Raw genomic sequence first — 27,123 nt, 5'->3', positions numbered from 1 at the left:
TGAGCCAAGTTCTTAACAAGAAGTATCAGGATAAAATAGGAATACTCAAAGATTTTGCGGTATATAATATTTTTAAGTTAAAACGGCACAGAGTTATGCTGAAATTTTGTTGTGTAATAATTCGAGGGGGTGTTGAATTTTAATATCATTCATTTCTGTTAGAACTCCTATAACAAGTAGTAATACCTGAATTTATACGTGTCATCCATGCTAAGCCAATGAAAACACTCAATTTTGCTGCAAACCAATAGCACTCGAGGATAAATTTTAAATAATATTGCTGCAAATGGGGCATGCATAAAATATTATATCATGCGATGGTAAAAATTGTGTTGCAACGCTTTTCAATTCATTTTAAAATTGACAATGAGTAAGGACTAGTATGTATTAAAAACCAGTTTATTTTTAACCTGTTTACCTATTGATTTTCTAGAGCAACATAATATAATTGAATTCACGATTATTTTGATCATTTTATTTTCTCTCGGAATATATTATTCTTGCTATTGTCAATACATAAAATTAAAGGATTAAATTTCTATTTATTTGCTTATTAAGATTACTCAAGGATACCGAAGGATAGTATAAAAGAAAGTCATGTATTTAATTTTACTGTTCTTTATTTTGGTAAAATGCTACCATGTATTCGAATAGTGATCAGTATTCTTTGCATTTGCGTATATAACTATATGGTGGAATTTGAGAGTTGTAATTGGTAATTACGATGTACAACAAATACAGATATAGTTGAAATTCACAAAATTACTAAAATGTGTTTTTACAAAGTGTAACATCTTTACATTATCTTTTGTCAAACTGTCTCGTGGGTGTTTTGCATTTGAAATATTAATATTCTCCTCTCACGCACTTCAATTTTTTGGCACGCGCATTTTCCCTTTTTCAGTTTTACAGCTATATTTTATGAGTGTTTTGAATAAAATCGCTCTCAAACTTTACCCGTGCAACGAATCATGCCTTTAAAATTACATAACAGCAAACTCGCAATTGGATTTTAGAATTAAGCATAATATTATATTATAATATATGAAAAGTTCAATTTCTTCATTTTTTAATCACAGATTTCTTTTTTTTTAATATTCATAATATGCAATTTGATTTTATACAATCTATAATTATACAAGATTAATTCGCTTGAATTGTTTTTTCATGAGGTGCGGCCACACCTTTGAAGCAAGTGCGCCTCTTCTGTCTGTACGTTGGTTTGCCAGTTCACCTAAACAGGGTTCAGGCGTATTCTTGCACCAATCAATGTTTAAATTCTACAGATTCAGTGTAATAACAAGAAATCTCTAGTTTCCGGATCAAAATCAGGGTCTGGCAACCTTATCTGTACAAATACTAATAATTTGAAAACTTTCAACATTTTGTGAAATGTGCAATCTGAAAATGAAACTTTTTCCGAGAATATTTGTAGAAATGTGTAGTACATGGTTTGCTTAAAATAGAGCCAAGAAATAAAAATATATAATTTGTACACATCACTTGTTGATTTAATTTATTCAATTGTACTGATTGACTTTCTTTATTATTAGTTGCTGCACAAATATGGAAATTTGAATTTGAGTATACAATTCATGGTTGCAGTTAGACAACTTCTGTGTTCATATTAATTACTTAATACGAATTTGGCAGGGAACAAGGACCTGTCTAACAAAACTAATGATTTAAATCTGGCTTTTGAGAAAGTGATAACATTGATTTTGCCGTAATAATTTTGCTTACCTGCCTTCTCATAAAGTAATTGAATAGTAGAAGGTTAAAATGTTTTATATGTATTTTAGTTGTCCTTGCAGTTGAAGCAGCAAAATTTCCGCACCCCTTTTTTCTCTTAGAAACCGAGTTTTTCTCTGGTTTATTGTATCTGATTTTGAGTAGTTCTGCTCTTTAAAAACGTTATTATTATGGTCAAAGGGTGCTAAGTTTTCAGAGGCGAAGAGGTCTATGCAAACAGCTTCTGATGTAATTTTAAATAATTCTCAGCTACGATTCATGCCACAGAAATAATTTAATGAATACTTCTTAGAAAGGGACGACCAAAAAGACGTTGCTCAATTATTGCAGCTGTGCATAGCCAGCAAAAATACATCAACTTTGTATTTTACACTACAGAGACTATCAGACTTTTACCTTTTAAATATTTGATAATATTTCAATGTCCTATGATTTCATGTTATGCATATTATATAAAGTTACACGAAACTGGAAAATGTTCAGACACTTACAATTGTTACAGAAATGGTAATTTTGGTGTTTAACTGTGTCGATTGTAATGAGCTTTCATCAATACATCCTAAAGCAGTAATTATAATGTAACAATTTTCATGCGAATTTCGAAAGAAACTGAAATGCAAATTCAAGGCATCTAAAGGTACACATCACGTTAGTGTGACTTTTGCGTAACAATAATGGTGAATTCGGCAACACACTCAAATACTGAACAGCCCTTTTGTTTTCGTAAATAAAAATCGACAACGGTCGGAAAAAACATTCGTGACATGTCAATTAATTCGCAATTAGGAACACAATTTATTGAAATTGTCTTCTCTTCTAGTCTTTTATTGACTGAAGCCTGTACGGAAATTCTCTTAATTGAAACTGACCATGCTGTCTGCTATCAGAATGGTTTCAATCACAGCGGCAGTGGCAAACTTTCTTTAATGCGACTCCCACTATATAGACAGTAACTTTTCGTTGGAGAGCCAAAGAGAGACTGTTTATTTGTACACACAGTATACACAAACAATTCACAAACAAAACCGATTTTAACCATAACCCATTAAACTGTAAGATTTTTCGACATAATCAAATTAAGTGTGGTATATATCCATGGAAATGGTGAGATCATCAAATTCGACGCCTACTAAGTCGCCCGCAATGGAAAAATGCAGCTCTGAGAACTCCAATATCAAGTTTGGGATTCACACTGCACTACAATATTTAATTCTTGCATCTCTCTTTGTGAGCTCCCTTGTCAATACAATACTTGTTGATAGGCTACAATTCTTTTCAGTTCGCAAAGCCTATTGCATTTCTGGCAAAACCTTCGTTTGGTAGTTTTAATCTACACAGCCCTGGGCCACGAAACTCAAAACTTCCCAACAGATAACCCATTCCAGCAGTAGCTTAGCCCACCCATTAACAAAACAGCCAGAGATTTCCCTCCAAAGTGTGTCAATTACAAAGCCAAACCGAACTGCAGCTAAGGCCACACTAAACTGCAAACTTAAACATTGACAGCTTTCATAGCTTCCTTTTCTGAAGGCATTGCGATTATTTGCTGCTTCTTCCCGTTTACCTGCAGCACAGCCTTCTTCTCTGATCTGCAATTTTTCTTGTGGCTTTTGACCTTCTCGACGAACGGCAAAATCATGAGGAGAACTCCAGAAATGGCGATGAAAAATCCACCCAAGTAGAATGAAAGATCATAGCTGCCGGTGATATCAGAAATCCAGCCTGGAACAATCATGAAATAAGCTCTGAAATTCTGATGTTTAACTACTTTCTAAATTTAAACTAATGATTTTAGATTGTGTTATACTTTGAAAGAAAAGAGTGATCATAACAAGAGTTCACCAATTTAACAATGCCCAAAAAATTTTTTTTGCAGAAAAAGAGTTGAAAATTCCATCCATTTAGGGGTTTCTGCATTTTTCTGAGTTTATCAAATTTGACCCCTAGTAGATTAAATTTTGTGACAAACAAGGCAGAGAGAAAAATTACAAATAAAATATTTTATGAAATCAGAGAAACTAGAATAGATTGTTGTTTTGGAAAAATGCAGAATTGAAAAACCCGCGAAAAACAGTTTTTTACAACAGAGTGGGGTTTTCTGGGTAAAATGCGGGTTTTTGCGAAAAATACAAGAAAGAACATTTTTGACTAACCTGCTAGTGGAGGGCCAACAAGGTTTGCAATGCCTTGAACAAGCAACAGAAGCCCGTAGCCGTTCGTGAACTTGTCTAACGTGATCAGCTCCACCACAATAATTGAAGTCAACGAATAATTGGCACCGATAAAAAGGCCAAAAACACCAGCGACGCCAGCAATGATGGTGTAATCGGTGAACAATGGGATCAGCGCGGTCGCCCCTCCGCAGATAACCATGCAAACTGCATAGACGTGGTTTGCACTTATCCAAGTTTTGTCACCTATCCAGCCAAGCACAATCTGAAAAAGGGTTCCGGCGTCAGTAAGCACGCAGCGTGAAAGCAATGAGTGGCCCACCTCTCCAACCATGTTTAACAGACCGATGACGCTGATTAGCATTGAAGCTTTGTCTTCAGTAAAGCCCAGCTCTTTGGCGTAGTCGGCTAGGCAGACATAAGGCACATCATACCACAAGTACAGCAGAAAGTTCGAAATTGTGAAGAGCGTAAAGCGAAGGTCGGTGAAGTATGAAAAGTCCAGCATGTCCAGCACCACACTTTTGACTCCCGCCAGGCCTGAGTACCACTGGAAAATAAAATTTCTTGTTAGCTCAATAAGTTAACTTTTAAATGATACGCAGCTTACTGTATCTTTGTCCTCGTCTATTGTTGTCATTGAGTTGCGGTAGATGTCTGGGCAAGACGAGGCTCGCAGGCGGTACCGGTTGATATTAAGCATTGCACCGCGGTATGTTAAAGAATGCCTGGAATTTTGAAATTGATTAAAAATTTTGTAGGGAAAGGAGCAAAAATATGTCTGATGACTGATCTTATCACATCATTTCCAATGCACTTAAAACTATCAATATGCACTTTAAACAATGCGCAAAAGATTTTTTAAATCTTAACACATGGCAACAAAAATCACAAAAGGCTAAGTGAATAAAAAGAGCGTCAAAATCAACCTGTGAACTCTGAGATCCTTAAGGAAGGCCGAGTGGAGCTTTCTGGGCTGCTGCAGAGCCGGTGGAGGCGCCAGTTGGTTTTCTGGAATGGTGAGGGCGGTTTCTTCTTTGCTGCCCCCAGCGCTTAGGCTGTGCGACATCAGGAGGCCAGGATAGTTTTGCACAAGCACATCGTACATGGGCCTCTGGGCGGCCAATCGCTGCAACGCCTCCAGCGGCACCCTTTCGCCGCTCTTGACGAAGGTTGGAAGCGCCACCAGGGAGCTGCAGAGCCGGTTCGCCTCTTCGCCACCGTTTTCCAGCAATTTCCGCAGCTCGTCAGGATTTGGAAGGTCAGTCGATGTCGGCGCAGTTTTCTCGGATTCACTGGAATAACGTTTTCGTTGGCGACTCGTTGGGCGCACGTCGCGCATTAGGGCACCACAGACAGCAAGATTGAGGAAGCAGCCTGCAAGGATGAGAGATGTTCCCTGCCATCCATACCTAAGAGACACGAGGAAAGTTAATATTTTTTATAAAAACTGGTCACAAACAATAGGTAAAATGGTTTAAAAACTTTGAAGAGCAGAGACAACTTTGGAAAAATAAATGATTTATCTATGAGCGTGTTTTAATTATTAATAGGATATCTATTATATTTCACCCTATAATTCTACTTCTTGTGTTACTCAATTATTTTTAATACTCACGTTGATAGAAGAAATTGTGTGAGCGGGGCGAATATGAAAGTGCCGATTCCGCTCCCACATTGCGAGATGCCGGTGGCGAGGGAGCGCTTGCTCTCGAACCAGTAGGCGACGATGACAACAGCCGCTACGTAGCAAAGGGCCAGGCCAAAGCCGGCCAGGCCGAAGGTGGCAAGCAGCACGAGCATGGAGCTGGGGTGAGCGCTGAGGATGAAGCCGCTGGCGGCCAGCAACGAGCCGATTATGGTCACCTTCCGGCAACCATAGCGGTCGGTGGTGTACGAAGCTATTGGGCCGCACAGCAGTGGCATCGCCATGAACAGCGAGCCGATCCACATCGTTGCTCCTTTGCCAGCCTCGAACTTCTCGAGGAACTCCACGTAGATGATGCCGAAGGAGAAGGTGATGCCGTCGGCGATGAGATTGACCATGAAGGCGGCGAAAACAACAACCCATCTGAAAATTAAAAAAGGGGTTTTTTCTATGGTGCAAGTCGACAACTTGAATTTTTGCCAAAATTACTTATTCATGAGGAAATTAAAACTATGAAACAACTTCATTAAATAAAAAATAGACGCAGGCTAGGAATTAGAGGACGTCTATTTGCGCAAGGTGCGGACGCGGATGCAAAAGATATTTTTGTCCAGTGCTCACCCCCATCCGCCATCAGGCGGTGCCGAGGTTTCATCCAGCGAGCTGCTGGTGGACGAGCTGCTGCTGCTGCCGCCTTTGTTGGGCGCCGACGCCGGGGCGTCATCATCGTCAAAGGTATCGTCCCGCCAAGTGGCACGCTTGCTGTTAGGGTGCATCGAGGGCGAGGACGCCACATGGGGCACGCTCAGCGGTGCAGGCGGTCGTGCCTTGGTGCTGGCTGGGTCGTCAACATCGGGCGGATTGGCCAAGGGCACCGCGCTGCAATCACCGAAAATGACTGATTAATTCAAGGATGCCGAACATCAATCGCACACACTCTCGATTGACTTTGGAGTTGAAAATTTCAAAAATCAACATGACTACGCAGAAGGAATGACAATGTGGATCTTCGCAGATCCGCCAACACTATAGAGGTGTCAACCCTTCAAGTGAAGAGCAGTAAAAGACCCGATTGTAAATTCTCGTGGCGCTCGTACTATAAAATCCGATAATGTCTATGAAAGCGCAGAGATAAGATAAAAGATTTGTAACAGTTGATCACAAATTGTGATTCAATGATCAGATACGTTCATGATATTTATTTACAGCTCTTAATTGATGGGTTTTTGAATGACCTCTTAATGTAACTATGTACGATTAATGTAAAGTGGCCAAGTATAATCAATCTTATTAGTTCAATGGCCTGATTTAAGCATAACATTAAAAATAAATAATCTAAATAAAATTAAATTGAGGACAGAAGTTAGCAATAATCGTTTGCCACTGCGGTTATAAACTTTATTGAACCAATCTCCACTATAGAAATAAGTCAGTTCAATCTTGTGCAGTGTTCGTTTGTAAAAGGAAACTCTAATGCACAGGGAGAGAAAGGATTTGGCGTGATTAATTTCCGCACTTGAGCCAGCTTAATTGCAATCTTCGTCATTTCCCTCCTGGGATAGCTGATGGGGTACAATTAAAACTATAACAAAAGCCTGTCGGCGGTTGCTGGCGTTGGAAATTAATTGAGCCGCCACCGCACAGATTGACCTTGACCTCTGCAAGCAGGCGACACACATTGTTAAGGGGAGGTAGGGAGAGGGCGCAACTCGCTCTAATTACAAGAACAAGAGGTGCCTCCTCAAAGTGCGTTTTTTATGATTGCCTACCTGGCCGACCGACCCAAGGAAAAGTGCTTTTGGTCGTCCGTGATATTCGCGGCGACGCAACAACTTTGACACAACAATTATTGCGGCTGCTGCGCGTCCTCTCATTCGCACCCGTGACCTGAGCAAACGAAGCGTAACTGAAATGATTTCGTGGGAATATCTCTGAGCTAGAGGATTGTCTGTCAAGCCGACCCGATTGAAAACGTACGAGTGAGTTTCCATTTTCACCCGGGCGATCAAAAATAGAGCGGGAGAGTAGATGGCAAATTCGCGAATCCGATGCCATACCATGCGGGTGTCGAATTCACGGAGGAGCGAGAACGAGAGGAGCTCACAATCAGCCGACGGACAGATGACTCCGCGAAAACTGAGCGCGGCGGACAACGCGCGCACTCACAAATTTACATAAATAGCTGCGCGGCCGTGTCTCTCTTTCTTTTTATTACGACAACATTGAACTAGTGCCGCTGCCTTTTGATGCGGTCCAGCGACTATTTTCGGCCGCAGGTACACGCGGCGGCCGAATAAAACTGAACGCCACCGCATTCTAGCGGGCATTGTGACTAAGCCGTTCGGACCACGGCGATAATTTCGCGATATGGGCGTAAAACTAAGCTGCGTTTCGGATTAGGCACTGGTCCAAGCACTAATGACTGTTTGAAAGACAGGCAAAGGGCGGAGAACTGCAGGCGGCGACTGGCGAAACGTGTTGCGAAGCGAATGATCGTTTTGCAGGGGCTGATTAAACAGAATGGAAAGGATTTCAAAAATTTAAAAGCGCTTCTTGAATATAAAAAATAACTGTCTCCACTGAGAGTAGTAAAACTTATACTTTGCATATTCATTGAATTAGCAGAGCATCAAGTAAATGTATGCCATTTTAACTCCAGGAAAAGGGGTCAGTCGTATCACATTTCAATAGTGTGACGCTTCAGATATTTTATATATACAGTGGCGCTCATAAGAATACTTGAGACCAAGTTCTTTGGTAGGTATGCGAATCGTGTCTTGATAACACCGCTTAAGTGCAAAAGAAGAACCACTATACTAGCACGCTTCCGTACGGGGAACTTTGGTTGAAACGAAAGACAAATCACGCACTATTACGCTTTTGTCTGCCTTCGACAAAAGCACCCGGACTAAATAGAAAATCCTAGTAATTTTTTTCTAGTGAGTTGTTGACTCTTTGAAAATCAGCTCCAAATAAACAATTACTATTTTATGACAATAACCAAACACAAAGCTTATCTTTTTTAAAGTTGTTGCCAGCCGAAATGTTTAATTTGTAAATAAAAAAATCTTGATAAGTGGTCCCGAAAAGGGAGCTGCGCCAAGTCATTTAAACGTTCGTTGACCCAGAGGAATGCAAAGTTTATTTTAAGTTTCGTGAGCCTCTAATTTACGAGAGCTACAGAAACAATACAATTGGAAACTGATTCTTGAATCTCAGAAGCAGGCGTAGACTTTATACGAACAAACCTTCACTTCGTGAATTAGTTACAACATCAATGTCAGTCACCGCAATCAAGTTGTATAGCTAATTCATTGAACTTAGACGGAAGCATTGTTTCGTGATGCAAGGCAGTAAAGCCCAGGACTGGCCAAATATTGATCCATAGAATGAAGTAAATTATCGTTGGTTAGCCGTGCGCTTTACGATTTTGCCCGTGAAATGCTCACGCAAGTTATCTCTTTCTGAGATTTTATTGTTGCTACTCTCGTCGCCTGGAAAATATATTGCTTTTCCCGTAATTGATGGCACTTCGTAACTAAATCGTCTGATTTACTACCACTCACGTCGTGTATTGATTGAACGGCAAAATGATTAATGCCGAGCAAATTTTTTCCTCCGTTGGTTGCAGAATAAATGCGCAAAGCCCGGCGCCAGCACACCTCACGTGCGAACAAAACGTTGAAGTGATTTATTTTATGGGCTGGAACGCAACGCCTTTACTACTCACACAAACACATTCATCTTCCCACGATTTATTGGCTTTTTGCATTAACATCAAAGTTGATCCAATTCAGTGCGTATGGCAGATTCAATGAGGTTGTCAGTTTCCACTTCAAAGGTTTAATTGTGATATATCATATTCAATTTTAAATTGATAATAATAAAAGGACAATTTTTACAGAATATTCTTATTCTTTTTTTCTGCAAATTGGCTTGAATGGTTCATGGTTTTGTCTTGACGTTTTGCAATCCGTCAACATGTCAAATTGTGTTGCGCTGAAAAAAGGCAGCTCGTTATTCTTGTTTTTTTTTCAGTTGCCCTCATTTTATTTGGAATGTTGAGTTTAGACAACACAACAAATGTTTCCGTGCCGCGGAGCACTTCTAAAGAAGAGCAACAGCGAGTATCTCCCCTTGAATGTTACATTAGCTTCCCGTTTGGCACGCACGTCGCGGGGGTTGCATAACCAGGCCGATTTGAAACAACGGCATTGCTGGGAAAGGCGCTAGGCGCGGTTGCGAAATAGCAGCCCTGTGGATCCGCAGCCCCAATGCCAGCGGCAGGCTCAAAAGAGGAAAATAATGGTTGTTCCTTGTGAAACGATAATAGAATGTTCTCTGTGCCGAATTTTGCGGTGGAATGATTCAATCCAATCACGAATCGCGTGTTTTGTATGCCAAAGCATTCGTGGAAATTTTGTATACAACTAGGCGTTGTGATAAAACTCTTTGAACGTATTCATAAATATAAAGAAATGTGAGATTTATTGAAGGGCAGTAGGAATTTAGATTTTTTTGTTTTAATCAAGAAATTAAGCCACAGGCCCTCTTAAGTAATATAATCTGCACGAAGTTCAAATCTTGCGCGAAATTAAAACTGACAAGCAAAGTAAATGAAGAAAGTGCCCTTGGAAGTATTGTCAAGAAAGACTCAGCTGTAACTCAAAGGAAGAGTGTGGCGCACAACTGTCAGCACCAGTGCAAAGAAAGAAGAGGAGGAAAGCAAAAAGTTGTGTGTAGTTAAAAGGCGGCGGTGCAAAGAGCCCTGCATCTTGAGAGATAGAGAGGCCGCCTGTTGAGTTATGTTTAATTCGAGCAAACCGAGGCGGTCGAGTGTCCTTAAGTTAAATGCACCCAGGTAAAGCCACTTTAATGCAATGCACCTTTTGCATCCCTAGTAATTAGACGACGGGTGAGCGGAAAGGCTGCTTATGCGTCACTCGCGCCCCGTTTGCACTCGCGCGCTTTACAGAGGGGATGCGGCAGTGCTGCATTTTGCAACAGATTACCGCAGCTTTCATGTGCATGACCCGCTTTTCGTGCATGCTGCCGCATGCATTCACATGCATTTTATGCATCCACTGGCGGAGGAGAAAGGCTTTTTCAAAAAATCAAAGCCTCTCCTTCTGCTCGTGCCAAACTGGGTCAAGGGGATGGAAATTTTTTGCAGAAACACAACCTCTCCCTTAGAGTAGACTTGCGCTTTCTTCTAATATATATATATATATATATATATATATATATATATATATATATATATATATATATATATATATAGAATTGATCCCCGTGTGACAGAACAGTCGATAAATTCTTGTATGCCCTCTCTTGGACAATTGCTCGCAAGCCTATGTACTTTAAGCCCATCAATCAAATAAATCACCGTTGAATTTACATTTTTGACACAAAGAGGGTTTACTGAAAATTCACATAGTTTTTTACAAACTTCCTCGGGCGGATAGCCAATCCCGAGGAAGAAGTTTGCGCAATTGCCATGACAAGTAATCCCTTCAACTGTTCCAAGTTACTTGCTAGAAATCTGCGAAAAGCAATCAAACTAAAGTTCTCAAGCGGAGACAATTGGGCACGCTGACTTGGCGAAAACTTGCTGCCGACGAGAGCTAGGCATTTCGGCAGAAATATTTACCTCCGCAAACGGGCAAAGTTGGCACGCAGCTTTACCTCAACGGGGGCATAATCGATTGCTGCTAAGTAAGATCAAGCACGAGCGAGCGGGCGGTCGGTAAAAAAGTTAAGAGCAGAACAGAACGCGAGAGTGAGAAGCCATAAAATATTTACATAGCCATGACTATTGCAGCTGAGCGACGATGTATTTTTAGGGTGGCGTGATCCTACAAGGTCGCTAGAGGACGGTGATCGCTTCAATTTTCATGAAAGTCACTCAAGAGCTGAACTTGAAAATATTAAATGGTATATGCACATTATTTTGTCATGTTTAGAAACATTTTGAAATAAACTTGGTCCACTATGACAAAAAAAACTTGTACGTTTGTTTACATCGCTATAATACATTGCACTTTTTTTAGAGACAAAAAGTCACAAGCCACGTTTTTTGTTTCCGTCAAAGAAATTATATTATAAAATAATTAGATGAGAGTGCTATTGAAATCAATTTTGTTTTTAAATAAAATGGATAAATAGAAAAGTTTGCATCAAATGCGAATATTAGCACCGAAACAGCTGCAGAAAAAATGTCGCGCATTAAAATTGCAAACTATGTCTAATTTGCATGGAAATCTCGCAAAGCGTTGCCGAAATATGGTCGCGACACTCTGGATGGCGCGCACGCGTCTGCAATGCGGCTGCGGAGTCATGATTGTGAACAAAATCAAGCGTGCACACCAGTCCCCAATACGTACATAAACGTCATTATTCGGCGGAAAATCCAGTTGAAAAGCATATGATCGGGGATTTCACTCGCGCTTAGCACTGACAGGAACACCCTTCCGTCCAAAGGGCCCTTGAGCACATTTGCCGCGACACAAAACTGACACAATCCAATCGGCCAATTCTCAATTGTTCGAAGCACCCACTGATCGGGTTGGCGAGAAGGAAAAACTATTATTTTCTCGCTTGTGCCGATTGGAGCGTCTTCACTTATCTGAACACCCAGTGAGTCGGAGTCGATTACAAGTGCACAAGAATTGTCAGTCAATGACATTGAAATATCAGCGAGGATGGCGGGGCGGCTGGAAAATTAGATTTGTCTACCCACGCCATGAATCCGTTACTGTTGCGGGCGGAAAAATTAAACGCGAGCACTTGCAATTTATTGATTTGTCTTGCGCAATCCCACCTATCTTTCTGTTGAGTAAGTCCACAAAGCACGGCATGGAATTAAATGAAAACGACGGATTCATCCAATGTTACATAATATAATATAACTAAATTATGTCAGGCATGATTAAGAAGAACAGACCTTATTTTTATCCAATTTGATTGAATTTAGTTATATAATAGAATAGATAAATGTGCTTATCACTTACAAATCATTGACAAAAATGCCAGAGCGTTAGATTGGGGTTTGATGATTAGAGTTATAGCCTCTACAGTCAATAGAAATGCTAGCTACAGCTGGCTTAAATTTTATTTAGACCAATGGCGAATATGATTTTACCCGTATATAGAGCCCCTAACAAGATAGCAGCAAAAATCACATTGTTTTATTTCAATTGGACTATTCCAAATTAAATAATTAGAACAAAGGGGATGTACTAAATTAAAATATAGGTATAATTTTTTGGAGAAAATGTGATAGACGTGTTCAGATTTCAATCAGTTTCAACAGGAAAAGTCATTGCCTTTGAAATTTGAATCTGAGTATTTAGAAAGTTTTCCCCAACTCACTCCATAAAATTATGTAACTTAGGTTGCCTCACGTCAGACTGGCAAAAGTTTGGATTTTCCCTCCTGCATATATATTAAAAAGTAAGCGGCCAGGATTCAAGTGGATACGTTATGATAATTTTATATATTAATGATTTCGCCATTCCTAAATCATTTTTTACTAGAACAAGTGGTGAATTTTCACGACGTCACAACTAATTTTCAAGGGACGTGTCACTGCACTTATGCAGTTGTGTGTTCCAACAAGAGAATCGGCCTTGACAAACAATACAACGCACTTGATGCCGGAATATTGAAATGGCTTCACTTGTTACGTCGGATGATTATCTGCCGTCGCACGATTGCTTCATATTCCAGCGGTGCTCAGAATTTTGTTGTAAATTTGTACTTGAGCGAATCATACTTTACTTCTACAGGCCATATCAACCATAACACGGTAGAATTTTTTTAAATCAAGTGGGAATCAAATTCTGATAAATGTAGCGTGATTTTTGCCATATTAAAATGAGTGAGCATGTTGATGGGACGATAAAAAGCTGCTTTTCAAATTAAGGCCTAAAGGCAGATTGGGAGCGTGCAAAAAGTTATGCTTGTTTCAGCTTTACTGGCAAGACGCACGCAGCACTTAAAAAGGATAAACTGGCTACTTGACTTAATGCCCAATCTTATTGGACATACAGACATGAAGGTTGACAACCTTTATTTAAATAAAAAGGGTAAGAGTTTTGATGTTGGCGAAGGTTATAGATGTCTTTTAAAAGCGACTTAAATTAAATTTTGAGCTTTCAACTGCTCGAAATCCGTACAACTTGTGTTACGTTTAGGAATCAAGTCCTGTATCTGTCAGTATATATAATTTAAAGCCGTATGAAATGAAAAATAAAGTCGTACTAGGTGATTTAATTTTGTACTTTTTGCCATTAATTTAATCTGAGCCACTCATTCCTTATTTGTTTGCCTAAATGAGTAGCCGTAGTAAAATCTCTGTGTAAAGTACTTCTATCTATTTCAAGTTTTTCAAGTTTCAATGTATGGGATAAACCATAAAAGGAAATGGTCATGGTTGTGGCAAAAATTACTTTCGTACGTGTTCAAGCTGATAACAAATTAATAAATTTTAACCGGGGAAAACGTGCGACAATTTGATACCAATTTGGAATAGAATATGTAAGTAAAATAAAAATAAAATAAGGAAGCATTAAAATCACCTATGGACAAAACTGGCCGTGCGGCCAATTGCCGCTTGGAGGGTAAAAGTTGGAAGTGACTGATCACTCTGGTTGGTTGATACGGACTGTTTATTCTACATTACTCTGCGTGGCAACATTAATTACAAAGCATGATATTTTCGGATTACTCTACTATGGGCCATGAAGAAAGAGAAGTACTTCCGTTATTCTACTAACACCTTGTTGAAACATCCTCGTTACATAAGTATTAGAGCAGGCGCACTCTTCTTGAGTTTGGATGTTATTTTGAACGAAGTTTTCTGATTATCCTGTTTTTACTTAAATTTTATTTACTATTTGTTTGGTCAATGTGACTCCGTTAAAAAAGTGATCCGATAAAATTTGTTTTGAAAGTCCCAAAATGAAATTGATTAAGAAAATTTGTTGTGAATACACACTTTTAGGATTTATTTTGTAAATCTATCAGTCAAGCAACTAAATATATATATATACTGTATATATATCCTTTGGGATTCATTCTTAGTCAAAATATTTTAGTAGCCAAGTAGAACGCAAGTGAATTTTATGTATGTATAGTTTTACTCAGTCAGTGCGGGACAGTAGTATGCACAGCACATGCACTGAAACTCAGAATCATTTAGCTTGGCCGAAACAGAACATGAGACCTCATTGTTAGCTGCTGTTTTCTCGCGGCGCCTGGCAAAGCCGCAAACATGACCCCAGTTGCAGCGTAACATATAGATAACGGCTCGTGAAAAAAGAAAAGGATTACGAGTAAAAAGTTGCTTCCCGTCATCTTTTTGTTTCCAGCAATTTAGTTGTTACTCACCATTTTACTGCTTGTATTAAACCCTACGGATTTCAGACTTGTTATGACCTCTGAGGTATAAATAACCAATAAAAAGCGTCGAAAAATTGATAATATTTGTACATAGTCTTTCTATTTTTCTGATAGCTAAGCAGTGTATGCTGTCAATTTCTGATAGTCGTTCTTTGCACAATAGCTCTCTTAAATAGGGTAATACCAAAATGTAATTAAATTTAAATCAGTATGCACTAGAAGAGCTTCATTAAACATCGATTGGCTCTTGTATGTTTTAAGTTAACACCTTGCCATTTTAATCAGCGCTTATCATGGTCGCGGTTGGACACTCTTGTTTGTTCTGCTCTCACTTAGGAGAGGACGAAATGTAAATAGTAATTTCGTTGTGGTAGCGACTATTGACTCTAATTACGCTTGGTAGCGAGCGCAGAATGACTGGTAATTACAATACCTCCGCAATTTTTACCTCTAACTGCACAGAAATCGATTTTACAGGAGCAACAAAAAACCGGTTTATTAATATCCTCTTTAAGTTGGACAAATAATATTTGGTATTATGAATCTACATTATCATCCGGTTATTTTCATGTGTCTTACCGATTATCTATTGGCCCGTTTCTGTTGCCTATTCTCACTCAAACATGGCAACATCTGTGGCAGCTTTATTTTTTAATTCGTTACCGCGTAATAATGTAGACTTCCACGCACGAATTTTAGTTGTAATGAACAATAATGTCGTGGAATATTATTTGAGGGATAAAGGACCTACTGTGATGGTGAATTATCAAGCCCTCAGGTTCGATAAGTGACGACGCATTTGCCAAAATTTCGTTCATTAAAAGACTTACCAAAACAGCTCTTCTTGAGTCACAAAAAAAAATACCTGAACACTTAACTGAGTCCACACTATATGTATTTATGCTCAGAAAAAAATATTTCAGTTTTCAAAACATTCCAAGGAAGTATTTTTTCGATTTTATATATTATATGTTCCTAATTAGTGCGTTAAAATTATTTTCCATTCTTTCATATTTTTCTAATTGTTTCATTCAAAAATTTTCAATTATGGAGGGCTCAGTATGATCGACAAAATGGCTTTCCAAAATTTGCGGGTTTTACGGGCCTTCAAATGTCAAAATATGGGAATTTTGAGCACTTCATAACTTTGCTCAGGGTGGTTCTAGAACAAAAATTTAAAAACCTGTAAGCTTGTCTCAACAAGGCAAACAACTTTTACATTGACCTCAAAGTGGTAGGTCAAAGGTCAAGGTCATAAAAATTAATTTTTTGAATTTAAACTCAAATTTGAAAATGAATATATTGAAATTTTTTATTTTTTTCATAGCCATTTTGTAGAGCACAAAAAATGAAGCTAAAAACGTTAAAATTTGGAATGGCAATTTGCCTCATTTTTTAATAAAAAATGAAAACTTCGAAAAATCTTGTTTTTCGAGGTTGCTAAAAATCGTTGATCGACTAAATCTCGACTTGTAATCATCCGATTTTGAAAAACCGCATACCGTTAGACTCGTCTTGACATCCCCAAGTGCACTAAAGGGGTATGGGACCCACCAACCCCCTACCCCCTTTTAATCCCCTCAATAACGGGAAATTTAGCATTTTTGTCCGTTTCAACACCTTAGCACGACGTTGACGAGTAATTGTCTTCTTCAAACCAATTCAGTTACTTAGTTACATCAAAGACGAGTCAAACGAAACTTATTTTTTGTAAATAGAACCACCACAACCTGAGATTCAGGTGCACAAAGTTTTTTTTTATCGAGATGGATGCAATAAAATGCTTGATGAGCACCAAATCTCGAATTCTGCAATAAAAATCTCGTCGCAATTATAAAATAAACAGCACACCACTCAACATGCCCTGACATCCCTTTCGGGATTAAAGGGTGCTATCCCATTCAACCCCTAATACACACCCCATCCCAAGCGCGTTTATTTTTGTATCCATTTTTGTTCGGAAAATTGTAATTTAACCACTTCCGAGACACTGACAACAGAAATGGAGACCCCAAATATCCATATTTGGCTTCTAGCTTCCCAGAACCATCAACCCATTTAGTGCAGAATTCGAGATTTCGTGCTCATCAAGCATTCTATTGCATCCGCCTCGATTAAAAAAACTTTGTACACCCGAATCTCAGGTTGTGGTGGTCCTATTTACAAAAAATAAGTTCCATTTGACTCGTCTTTGAGTGAACTAAGTATCTGAATTGGTTTGAAGAAGACAATTACTCGTCAACGTCGTGCTAAGGTGTTGAAACGGACGAAAAATTCTAAATTTCACGTTATTAAGGGGGTTAAAAAAGGGGTTGGGGTTGGTAGATTCCATACCCCTTTAGTGCACTTGGGGACGTCGAGACGAGTCTAACGGTATGTGGTTTTTCAAAATCGGATGATTAGAAGTCGAGATTTAGTTGATCATCGTTTTTTTCCAACCTCGAAAAACCTTGTTTTTCGAAGTTTTCATTTTTTTATTAAAAAATGAGGCAAAGTGCCATTCCAAATTTTAACATTCCAAACTTAATTTTTTGTGTTCTACATAATGGCTACGAAAAAAATAAAAAATTTCAATATATTCATTTTCAAATTTGAGTTTAAATAAAAAAAAATCAAATTTTATGTCCTTGACCTTTGACCTACCACTTTGAGGTCAACATAAAAGTTGTTTGCCTTGTTGAGTCGAGTTATACGGTTTTTTAATTTTCGTTCTATGACTACCCTGAGCAAAGTTATGAAGTAGTCAAAATTCCCAGATTTTTTTACATTTGAACGCCCGCAAAACCCGCAAAAATTGGAAAGTCAGAGTTTTCTCAACTGTTTTGTAGTTCAATTAGGGCAAAGTTCACGCAACAAAATTTTCATTAAAATCCATCGACAACAATTTGCTGTGTTCAAGAGATTTTGGCTCAATAATTATATATTTTGCAACTCAGCACAGAGTGTGCATGAACGTCGGGAACGAAATAGATTATTTTTTATCTAATTGTAAACAAAAGTAATGATTCTGGATGAAGTATTGCCTTTTTAGTCCAAGAAATTAATTGGTCGTGAAATTTCTCTATACTACTACACTATAGGGCAGATTGGGTAGAAATAATTGCAAGGATTACACTAGATGGCATAAAAATCTTGCTTCCCATCATCAAAACGATGTAAAATTTTGCTATGTTGTGTATAATGGATCAAAAATTCAAAATTCGCGCGAAAATGTCTTTGGTAGCGAAGTGCAATTAGAGGTAAAAATTGCGGAGGTATTGTAATTACCAGTCATTCTGCGCTCGCTACCAAGCGTAATTAGAGTCAATAGTCGCTACCACAGCGATTTGTAATAGATAATGCTAACAAGAGTTGTTTTCCACAAAGTTCTTTTTGTCAGCAGTCTCTATAAAAACTGGGCAAACACACGAGTCGACAGTCGCAGAGTGTAGGTCAAAGGTCGCACCCCTCGCCACCGGGAGAAATGGAGTACAGCGGGTAATCTAATAGCAGCGGCAGCAGCTTGAACTGGGGCAGCACGGGCAAATGAGCCTGCTGCTGCACACCCGGCTATCATTAATTTGCGAAAAAGTTACAAAGAGCTCCAACAGCTGTATGTGAAGAGTCACTCAGATTCATTCCCGTCCGTTTTTATGGCGGCTTTGCACAGCAAATGCGAGGGAGACCGGCAAGTAGTGCTCTCCGCGTAATGAGATTAAAGAATGTGTTGCGGAGTGAGTGAGTGAGTGAGACGAGTCGCGCGAATTGCTAACTTCCAGCGCCAGAACCTAATGATAGGGTCTCAATTTCTTCTGGCTCTTGGACTCAGTGGCGCACTCAATTGTATGTTTTTCTACGAATGAAAACAAGAAAATATTAAAAAAATGAAAAGGCTTTTGACCTCAATGCAGTCGAAAATTGCAAATTTAACTACGAGAATTTATACTACAAATTTATACGAGACAAAACTTGCGGAGTGCATACATTGCTATTTCTGACGGTTGATGATATTTTTCGTCGATCTTTTTTTTTTGCTCTTTTTATCCCTGTCCGAGGACCGGGAAGGGCACGCACTGCACTAGCACGAATGCTGAAACCGGGGTCCCAATAACACCGCGAACGGATAACATGGACGCACCAGGCCGCACAGGGACCCAGCCTATACTGAAGGGCCACTTGCCTCCGCACCGAGGACTGCATTGAAACGCTAGACATTCGTCCCGTGAAGCCAAATCACGCATGCTGGAAAGGTGCATACCAGCAAGTAGCGAGTGTGTTTAGTTGGTTAAATAAAATTCAAAGAGAAGAGGAAGTCGTTGTTAACAAAATGATGCCCTCTGCGTTTAAACCTTCAGTCAGTTTTGGTTTTTGTTCTAGTATTCCAAAAATAATTTAATGCTATAGGCCTTATTACATTTTCCATCTGAATCACTCTCGGAAGCAAGCAGGATGGAAATAAAATCGACAGCAAAACATCGCAAAAGAGCTTTTCATCGAGTGTCTCATTATTGCGGATCGGCAGAGAATAAAATGCCTCCGTTCCCGTGTTCCACTTGATCAATAACATTAGTCCAAAGCGTCCTTCTTCTGCCAGCAAACAGAATAAACAGCGACAGCAACACGGCAACTTTTCGCGTAACTTTTTTGCCGTTGTATCGCAGAACCTTGGCGACATTGGAAGAGAGAAAAGTTTCGCCAACGGATGTGAAAGAAGTCCATTTGGCGGAAAGTAACCTCACGAAAAAAACCTAAGTCTGAGCATGAAGCCGTCGCCTTGATACAACATAAAAACTAAAAAGTGACTTTGTTAAAGTTATCGAGTTTTTAAAGAAACGAAAGAAAAACAACTTCTAAAAATACTTTTGGGCCTACTGCTCAATTTCCACGTGTAAATAATAAATAAGGCCAAAATTCGAAGGCCGTGTTTGCTTCTCTTACAAAAAAAGCAGTCTGGGGGTGGCTTTGCTTTTTACCAGCCAGTGTGTTTACATGGGCTCTGGGAGAATTCCTCGAGAATGACCGAAATCGATGCCAACGCTTGCGCTTGCGCCCGATATTGTGAATAAACGCTGTCTACCTTGCCGTTCTGGTCACTATGCCGCTAGACAAGAGAGATGCGAAATTTGGCGCGGTGACAATAAGGCTTTCCATGCAATCAATCATTCTAGCCTCCAGCAACGTCCGTGCGTCGGGATTCTGCTGAATATAATATTGCCAGACTCGGACCAAAGTAGTAGTTTGCTTACCGCTATCGCCGGAAGCCGTATTTTGGATGGCGGCTCTTTTGATAAATTGCCGTGACGCTGAATTTGAATAATGACGGCGGCGCGGACAATGCTGTTTAATTATAACACTTTTGTCAGTTTTAACGAGGCCACTTTGTCACTGGCAATCTTATTGTTAAAATTACCTGGTGTTTTTTACTTTGATATCAGCACAACATATACAAGACAAAATATTTTCCCTGATTGAAGAGCCACGTGGCTTCTTACTCGTATTATGATGCAAAATATAAATTTTTATTTTAAATGGAATCGAATGCCAAATTTTCCAGTTTTAGCAGGCACCTAATGATATTTAAAAAATCTTGGCCTCCAATGCTAGGTAGGGCTTGCTAGTGAAATTTGCATCCAATTTCCGGCCTGTGCCAACTAGAACTAAGTTCAGGATTTGCACAAGAGATTTGGTTAACAGGATGTGGAAAAATTACCATCTCATTTAATCTACGCTCTGTTTGCATTCGCAACCCGGGACAAACTAGCATGATCCGTCGAGTGCATTAGCGTAACCACCAATTGAGTTAATGGAAAATTCCGTTTAACAAGCTGAGATATCAATGGAGCCGATTGCTTGCGGACACCGAGACATCCTAAAGCTGGTTTTCGGAGTGCAATCGATAATTTCACTTTCGAGTGGCGGTCGGCCAGTTTCTAGTTCAAGGCTGGCAACATCATTCATGACACTGCGCTCCAGTGCAGAATTGGGAGAGTTTTGCAAACTCCTCCCTCGCTCGCCCACTCAATCGGACGGCGAAATTTTTCAGGTCTCTTCCACCAGCCTGCCTGCCGCTTATTCAAGAACGAGAGGCACTCAAATGCTCAGTTAGCACAACAAAAGTAGTTGCTCTTGACAGGAGTATGCGCCGCAACACTCCTTGCGGCGAGCGACTTTTCATGTATATTATACTTTAAATCTGTTCTTGCACGAACCATTGTTCTGAACAAGCCTCTGACGAAATACGGATCGTCGATTTCGCTTTTTGTAATGTGCAGGTGTTAGAAAAAGAATGGGTGTAAAAAATGCGCACCCAAGATTATGAAACTATGATGCTCTCTTCCCAAAAGATTAGGAAAATCAAGACTTGGTGGCCTAAGTAAAATTGGTAAAAGCCAATTTTATGTGTGCTATTAGCAGTTCTTGCCCAAGACGTGTTTTTTGCTTCTCTTTTGTGTCCGTCTACGTCTGAACTATTTCCGTAGGAAAAGAACGGAATTTGTAAAGCAAAATTTTCGCCTCTGCAAATCAGATCAATCGGTTAACGTTTTAGCAAATGGTGAAACGTTAGTTATCTGACATAAGTTGAGCCGTTTCTGAAACCATCTTTTTGAAACTTACCAACAGTCTATAAAACTAAAAACTTTACTTACCCAGTCATAATGTAACACCGGCATGCACAGACACGAGACAGCTATTAATTAATGTTTGGTCCTGTCCAATACGACAGAAAATCCTGTCGCGGGCACTGTCTCATCTCTATTCCGCACAACTAATGAGAAACGCAAGAGACGCAGCCACACTGCGCCTCAGAACAGACATTTACTTTACTGGAATTGGTAGGAGAACTATTGCCTTCTCGCTCCGAGCAGACCGATTGCGCTGCCGACCGAGTTCAATTTCAGTGTTGACCTCCAAGCGAGCAGTCAATCACCCTGCGAATCCCCTCAGCCCAAAGCCGCGTGTTAATTTGCCGTCACTTCTTATAAATTGCCAAATTAAAATGTCACGTGAAGTTTGTCCCTGAACCAAAACAAGCAAGAACAAATTGATCAGTTTAAGTGAATTCACGCGAAACTAATGGCGTTCAAAATTTACTTTTGACACTCCTCTATGCTTGACTTATGAAACCAAGGGGGCGTCACAGGCGAGAACTGAAAATCCTATACAAAAACATTTTGAGAAGGCAAAAATAGTTTCGATTACATTCCATACAGTGAAATAATATTATTTGATATAACAAATAAATTCTGGGCTTTTACACTTCTCATTACTTTAGATGCTTTAGATTACTTTAGATTTTATTTTTACTGTATTAAAGCTCATTACATCAACTTTAAACACAATTTTGCTCTCCAACAATAAAATTGAGTGGGCTGGGTCCCTGTGCGGCCTGATGCGCCCATGTTATCCGCTCGCGGTGTTATTGGGACCCGGGTTTCAGCATTCGTGCTAGTGCAGTGCGCGCCCTTCCCGGTCCTCCGGTCTTCGGACAGGGATAAAAAGAGCAAAAAAAATAGGGGAGGGAACCTGCCTTGGAAATTTCACGTGAAAACGGACAAAAGATCCTGTTTGGTAAATTTGATCCCTTCTTTATCGCATGAATAGCAGCACTTTGCCCTAATAAAACTTCATCTTACTCGCGACAAGAGCTAACGCTGATTATGAATTCTGCCACGAGTGCCGGTGCCAATCTTTAATTCAAGACAAGGAAACACTTACTCGCAGCCTCCAACGAGCTTTCTCCCCGCTGTCTGTGAAATTTGCGAAATTCATGGATCAGAGCGGAGTCCAAGGCTCCGACAGCGGTCATGAGGTTGTCTGCCTGAATAGTGGCATGCCTTCTTAATCAGCATCAAAAAGTTATATAACGGAGAATCTATAAGCTGAATCGTCGATCAATCTGAATAATCTCTAAAGAGCCATGATAAAGTTATTACTCAATGGTCAAGTTGTAAAAATGGGAACCCTTTTTCAAGCATGAAATTTGCCAATATTTCTTAATTCATAATATTTACACGCTAAAAACTTTTAGAGAGAAAAACTATTTTTACACAGATAGAAATTTCCAGCGCAGAGCGAAGACAATTTTGAACAACAAGCGTGTGAATAAGAAGTAGTGTACATATACTACATATTGTAATGCTCGCTTCGAACTATACGTGTCAGAGATAAACACAGGCGGTTCGAGCATTTTATCGCCGCACTATTAATTCATATATGTGCGCGTTGCTTCGTCTGTGGAGTTTCGCAACCGCGTGCGTATACAAATAATAAGCGAACGAACGAACGCAGTAAGATCTCATTGTGACCACAGCTTGCGGCATTAATTTTTGCTAGTGGATTCTGCGGACAGGTGACTTTGGATTTGGTAATCAGAGAAGAGACGCACATTCAAGATGGTAGAAAAAAATGCTGCGACCAGTCTTCGAGAACAAGTATCTTTGACAGTCAACGTGTTTTTAATTTGCTGGCATCATAAACTAAAAAAATTTGGTGTAGAAATAGTAATTTTTGACATTCTTTTTCTTGTTAGACTATATAATATATTATGGTTACCAAAAAATATATATAAAAAGAATGAGATTGAAATTAATGCGATATTTTCGTTGAATCTCTAAAATGACTTTAAAAGCATAATTAGTGATTGTACATATATTATATAAAATAATTACTTGCTGGAGCAACCGGATCGTTTTAAAAGACCGCATATGACTGTAAAGAGAGAAATAGTTTTTAAGGTCAGTTTTATTGAATAATTAATTTAAAAAAATTGATCACTATATAAATTAACACGTGCTAGGAAACGCTAAAAGCCTCAGATCTATTTATATCATTTTAAATTGATGTGCGAAACAAAAAGCCTCTCCAGATAAACAACCGAAATGCAGCATTGAGTGGTTTATATGTCCACTATCTCGTATGGCGACACGCAACTGGCTCGTAAGGCATTCAATCTCTTGAAATATCTCCCCGAAGGTGCGAGCAGCAATCAGTGATCGTTTTTCCATTTTACGATATCTGCGCGCACGTGTTGATGCGGCTTTAGGTGGTCGCAAACAGTTGAACCGTGTCTCAAGGATCTGAAGCGCATTTAGAACCGTGAACTGGTGACGACGAGCGAACGAGTGTGCAAAACCGTCTCACTCTCGGCCACACGGCATTGAAAATCCGACCGGGACCTTCTCATTTTCTTTCAAAGAGCAGTCATTGACATTGACCGATATCTTATCTTTCCATCGCGAAAAGAGCTTTGCAATCTGAATAGAAATGGTTGAAAATAAGCGCGCGCGGGTCGGCCCCCGTAGTCAGTCCACAATCTTGACCCATTTATTTTAAATCACATTGGATTTACCACCTTTTAAGAAAATGAGCTTCCATTGTCCTCAAAAATGTCATGCATTTGTGAATATTTTTATCTTTATGAGTGATGGCAAAAAGAGATCAATAAAGAGTTTGCAGTACACCACTGGGAGTCTTCCGTATTTCAAGAAACGATTAGATCTTGTCAAAAGTCAGTAACTAAAACGCAACGAAAAGCGATATAAGCTAAAAGCTGTAAAAAATAACACGATGATGACTAAATTTCGAAATTTAAAGAAGAGCGATTATTTTATCTAGCATGCCTTGCCGAGAGCACCATCCCTGCCACAGAAGATCCAGAAGTTGAAAATCAACCTTGCTAAGCCACAGGCCTCGAGAAGCAAACCTCCTTTAAAACAGACAGTTGAATCGTCCTCTCGAGCTCCTGACAAGTCTCAAGCAGCGACAAAAGCGCAAGGAGGGAAACCGAAATCTGCAATGCCAACCGACCTGTGCAAAATGATTTTAAAGCTTCAACTGGAGGAAAACCTCAGTCACTAATTAGGCCACCAATCCAATCGCAAGTTCCTGTTACCAAAGAGATTTTTTTAATTTTAACTTTTGTTGTGGTGTTAACAGTTTTTTTTCAGGCACATAATATGAGACAGTCGTCCGAAAAAGGTAGCAAAAATAAGGCGGCTGCTAATGATGGTCCAAAGCAAAAGAAACCTAAAGTTGAAAACGATCCTAACGCTCCCAAAAACCCGGCAAATCCTTTCCTGCAGTTTTGGGGAAAACACAGTACCACAGAACTTATGACCTAAATAAAACAAAAGTGAATAGTCCTTTGCAGTCAATGGAAAACTAAGAACCAGGAGAATAAAAAGGTGATAAATTGTTTAGTTGGAATAGCTTCTTTTCATTGTTAATGTAACAGGCTCTCTTTGACTAGTATGAGCTCCAAGTAAGTTTAAAAATAAGCAAACCAAATGTGAAATGGTTGAAGGCGTGATTAAAATATTATTGTCTGATTATTTTTCTCGATTTGGCTATGTATGGAGCAGAGTTTCCCTGCCGAACCTTACAAAAGATTACTTTGAAACTGAAATATATATACGCTCCTTTCCCTACAGAAAGTGCGAATTTAAATTATGTTGAATGAAGAGGGAAGTGACATTAAAATAAATGATTTTCAAATATTTGTTTTGTTATATAACGAGCATTCATGCGCTTTAGCAGCTCCTCTAAACTATAGCTTCACACTTCTAAAACACCACAGATATAATTCAAGGAATTTCGTAAACAAAATGGTTGCGCAAAGGTGAGCAAAAATCACAATCACCAAGTTTTTATGTTGTAAAAATAATAGCAGCTAATAAATTTTAATCCCACTGTAGGAGACGACGGAGTTTCAAATTTGAACCCACTTCCACTGCGTCATTATAAACTGACCTTATCCCTCAAGGCCAGCAAGCCCTCAAAGGTGGAATACGAACCCAGACTTCCTCAAATATGATAGCGTTTCGGTTACTAAACACTTCAGTTATCGTTTCCATCTTCAGAGAGCACAAAATTGAGTTGCATTTTTGCAGGAAGTGGGAAATGAGTAACGAGCAGATGTGTACAATCACGATCGAGTGTATTCTGCATTGTCGCGCTAATGCGTTTAATAATTATTGCAACATGAGAGCGAGTGTGAGGAGCGTGCGTTGGTCTGGAGATAAGCGGTACATATAATGAGATTACTTGATGCTTACACAAGCAAGTTGAGCACAAGGAGGCGACAAAACTTTTTACAACAAACAAAGGGAGAGCGAATAAAGGGGTTAATGAATTATACTTTCGCAATTATAAGCATCCAGTGCAAGAGAGCGAAATGAAAAAAGCTATTCGGTCCTTTCATTTTCACATCAAATAATTTAATAAGATTATATTTTTAGTCTTGAATAAAAAAATTATACTTATATTTTCATCTGAATATGTTATTACTATACAGAGAGGATTGTAAATCAAATATAAAAAAGCACGAAGATACTGCAGATCATTATTACCATAAAATACAATACTAAACTTTCAATTTCATTAAAGTGTCACATAGTTCTGAGATTAAATAAATTAATTTCAACCCTTTGGGCCCTCCCAAGCTAATTTTTTAACAGCAGAAATTAACAACTTTGCGTATTGAAAGCTTTTTGAAATAATATATTATATAATTATATTTAGAAAGGAATTGTCAAAATCGGGTTTAAATAATTAACAGTATGTGCAAAATTCTATAACACTCACCTCAATCAGGTGCTCTCGCATATTTGGTCCCGACTGGTCTCTTTCGACTCGTTCGCCAGGTCAAGCATGTTTTGGTACTGCTTTTTTGTTTACTTTTTGGTCTGTCTCTCCTGGGGCTGCAGTAGAAATCACGAGCAAAAGCAGGCAGTGCCGAGAATAAAATGAGGGGTTCTCAGATTTATCACAGCACGGCCAGATCGCACCGAGCGAACTCAACAGGCCAATTAATAAAGACTGAAAATAGGCAAAAACCACCGCATATTCTGGCCGAAGCCTGCCTTCCCTGTGCTCAACTCAACTGCACTCCAGCTCGGGTTGCTGCGATTTTTAAGGTCGATTCCGCAGCCTCCGGACCTGCGCAACTCCTGCGCGCCACCGCAGTCGCCGTTCCGCACGTTCTGAACGCGTTCCGCCTTCCACGAACGATTGTATCGAGAGGATATTGAACCCTGACCGACCCTGAGGTGTAAATTGAACTCACCTTTTCACTGACGAGTCTAAAAGTCCTGAGTCCAGGTTCGGAATTTTCTTCGTTCAAACACTTCCCGCACTCCCATTGGTGAGCCGCGCCTTTCGTTAGCAGCTGAT

The 27,123-nt window shown here is 39.4% G+C and overlaps 1 protein-coding gene across 6 annotated transcripts; it reads right to left on the bottom strand.

The window, feature by feature from the left end:
- Nucleotides 1-602: 602 nt before the first annotated feature.
- On the bottom strand, nucleotides 603-27,122 carry LOC135938439 (monocarboxylate transporter 12-like). Of its 6 annotated transcripts, none has more exons than XM_065482076.1 (8): nucleotides 27,017-27,122; nucleotides 6,193-6,450; nucleotides 5,542-5,994; nucleotides 4,853-5,335; nucleotides 4,534-4,651; nucleotides 4,246-4,473; nucleotides 3,906-4,188; nucleotides 603-3,474 (listed from the first exon to the last, which is right to left on the bottom strand). In XM_065482076.1, exons 2-8 carry the CDS (start codon nucleotides 6,345-6,347, stop codon nucleotides 3,245-3,247), a joined length of 1,950 nt encoding a protein of 649 aa, XP_065338148.1. In that variant the 5' UTR covers nucleotides 6,348-6,450; nucleotides 27,017-27,122; the 3' UTR covers nucleotides 603-3,244. The 6 variants fall into 6 exon arrangements, with proteins under 6 accessions (XP_065338148.1, XP_065338147.1, XP_065338146.1 ...); XM_065482075.1 differs by lacking the exon at nucleotides 27,017-27,122 and adding an exon at nucleotides 26,536-26,868; XM_065482074.1 differs by lacking the exon at nucleotides 27,017-27,122 and adding an exon at nucleotides 21,600-21,752.
- Nucleotide 27,123: the final 1 nt, after the last annotated feature.

The sequence above is a fragment of the Cloeon dipterum genome, chromosome 3, assembly GCF_949628265.1.
Source record: "Cloeon dipterum chromosome 3, ieCloDipt1.1, whole genome shotgun sequence".
In the NCBI taxonomy this organism is placed as follows: domain Eukaryota; kingdom Metazoa; phylum Arthropoda; class Insecta; order Ephemeroptera; family Baetidae; genus Cloeon; species Cloeon dipterum.
Note: the sequence above shows the minus strand (reverse complement) of the source record. Positions and strands in the feature narration are given on the sequence as shown.

Coding starts and splice junctions, on each gene's coding strand:
- LOC135938439 (XM_065482072.1), bottom strand. CDS start 11,995: ATGCTTTTCAACTGGATTTTCCGCCGAATAATGACGTTTAT. Junction 4,652..4,852: donor AAGGATCTCAGAGTTCACAG/GTTGATTTTGAC, acceptor TCAAAATTCCAG/GCATTCTTTAACATACCGCG. Junction 3,475..3,905: donor TGTTGGCCCTCCACTAGCAG/GTTAGTCAAAAA, acceptor TGATTGTTCCAG/GCTGGATTTCTGATATCACC.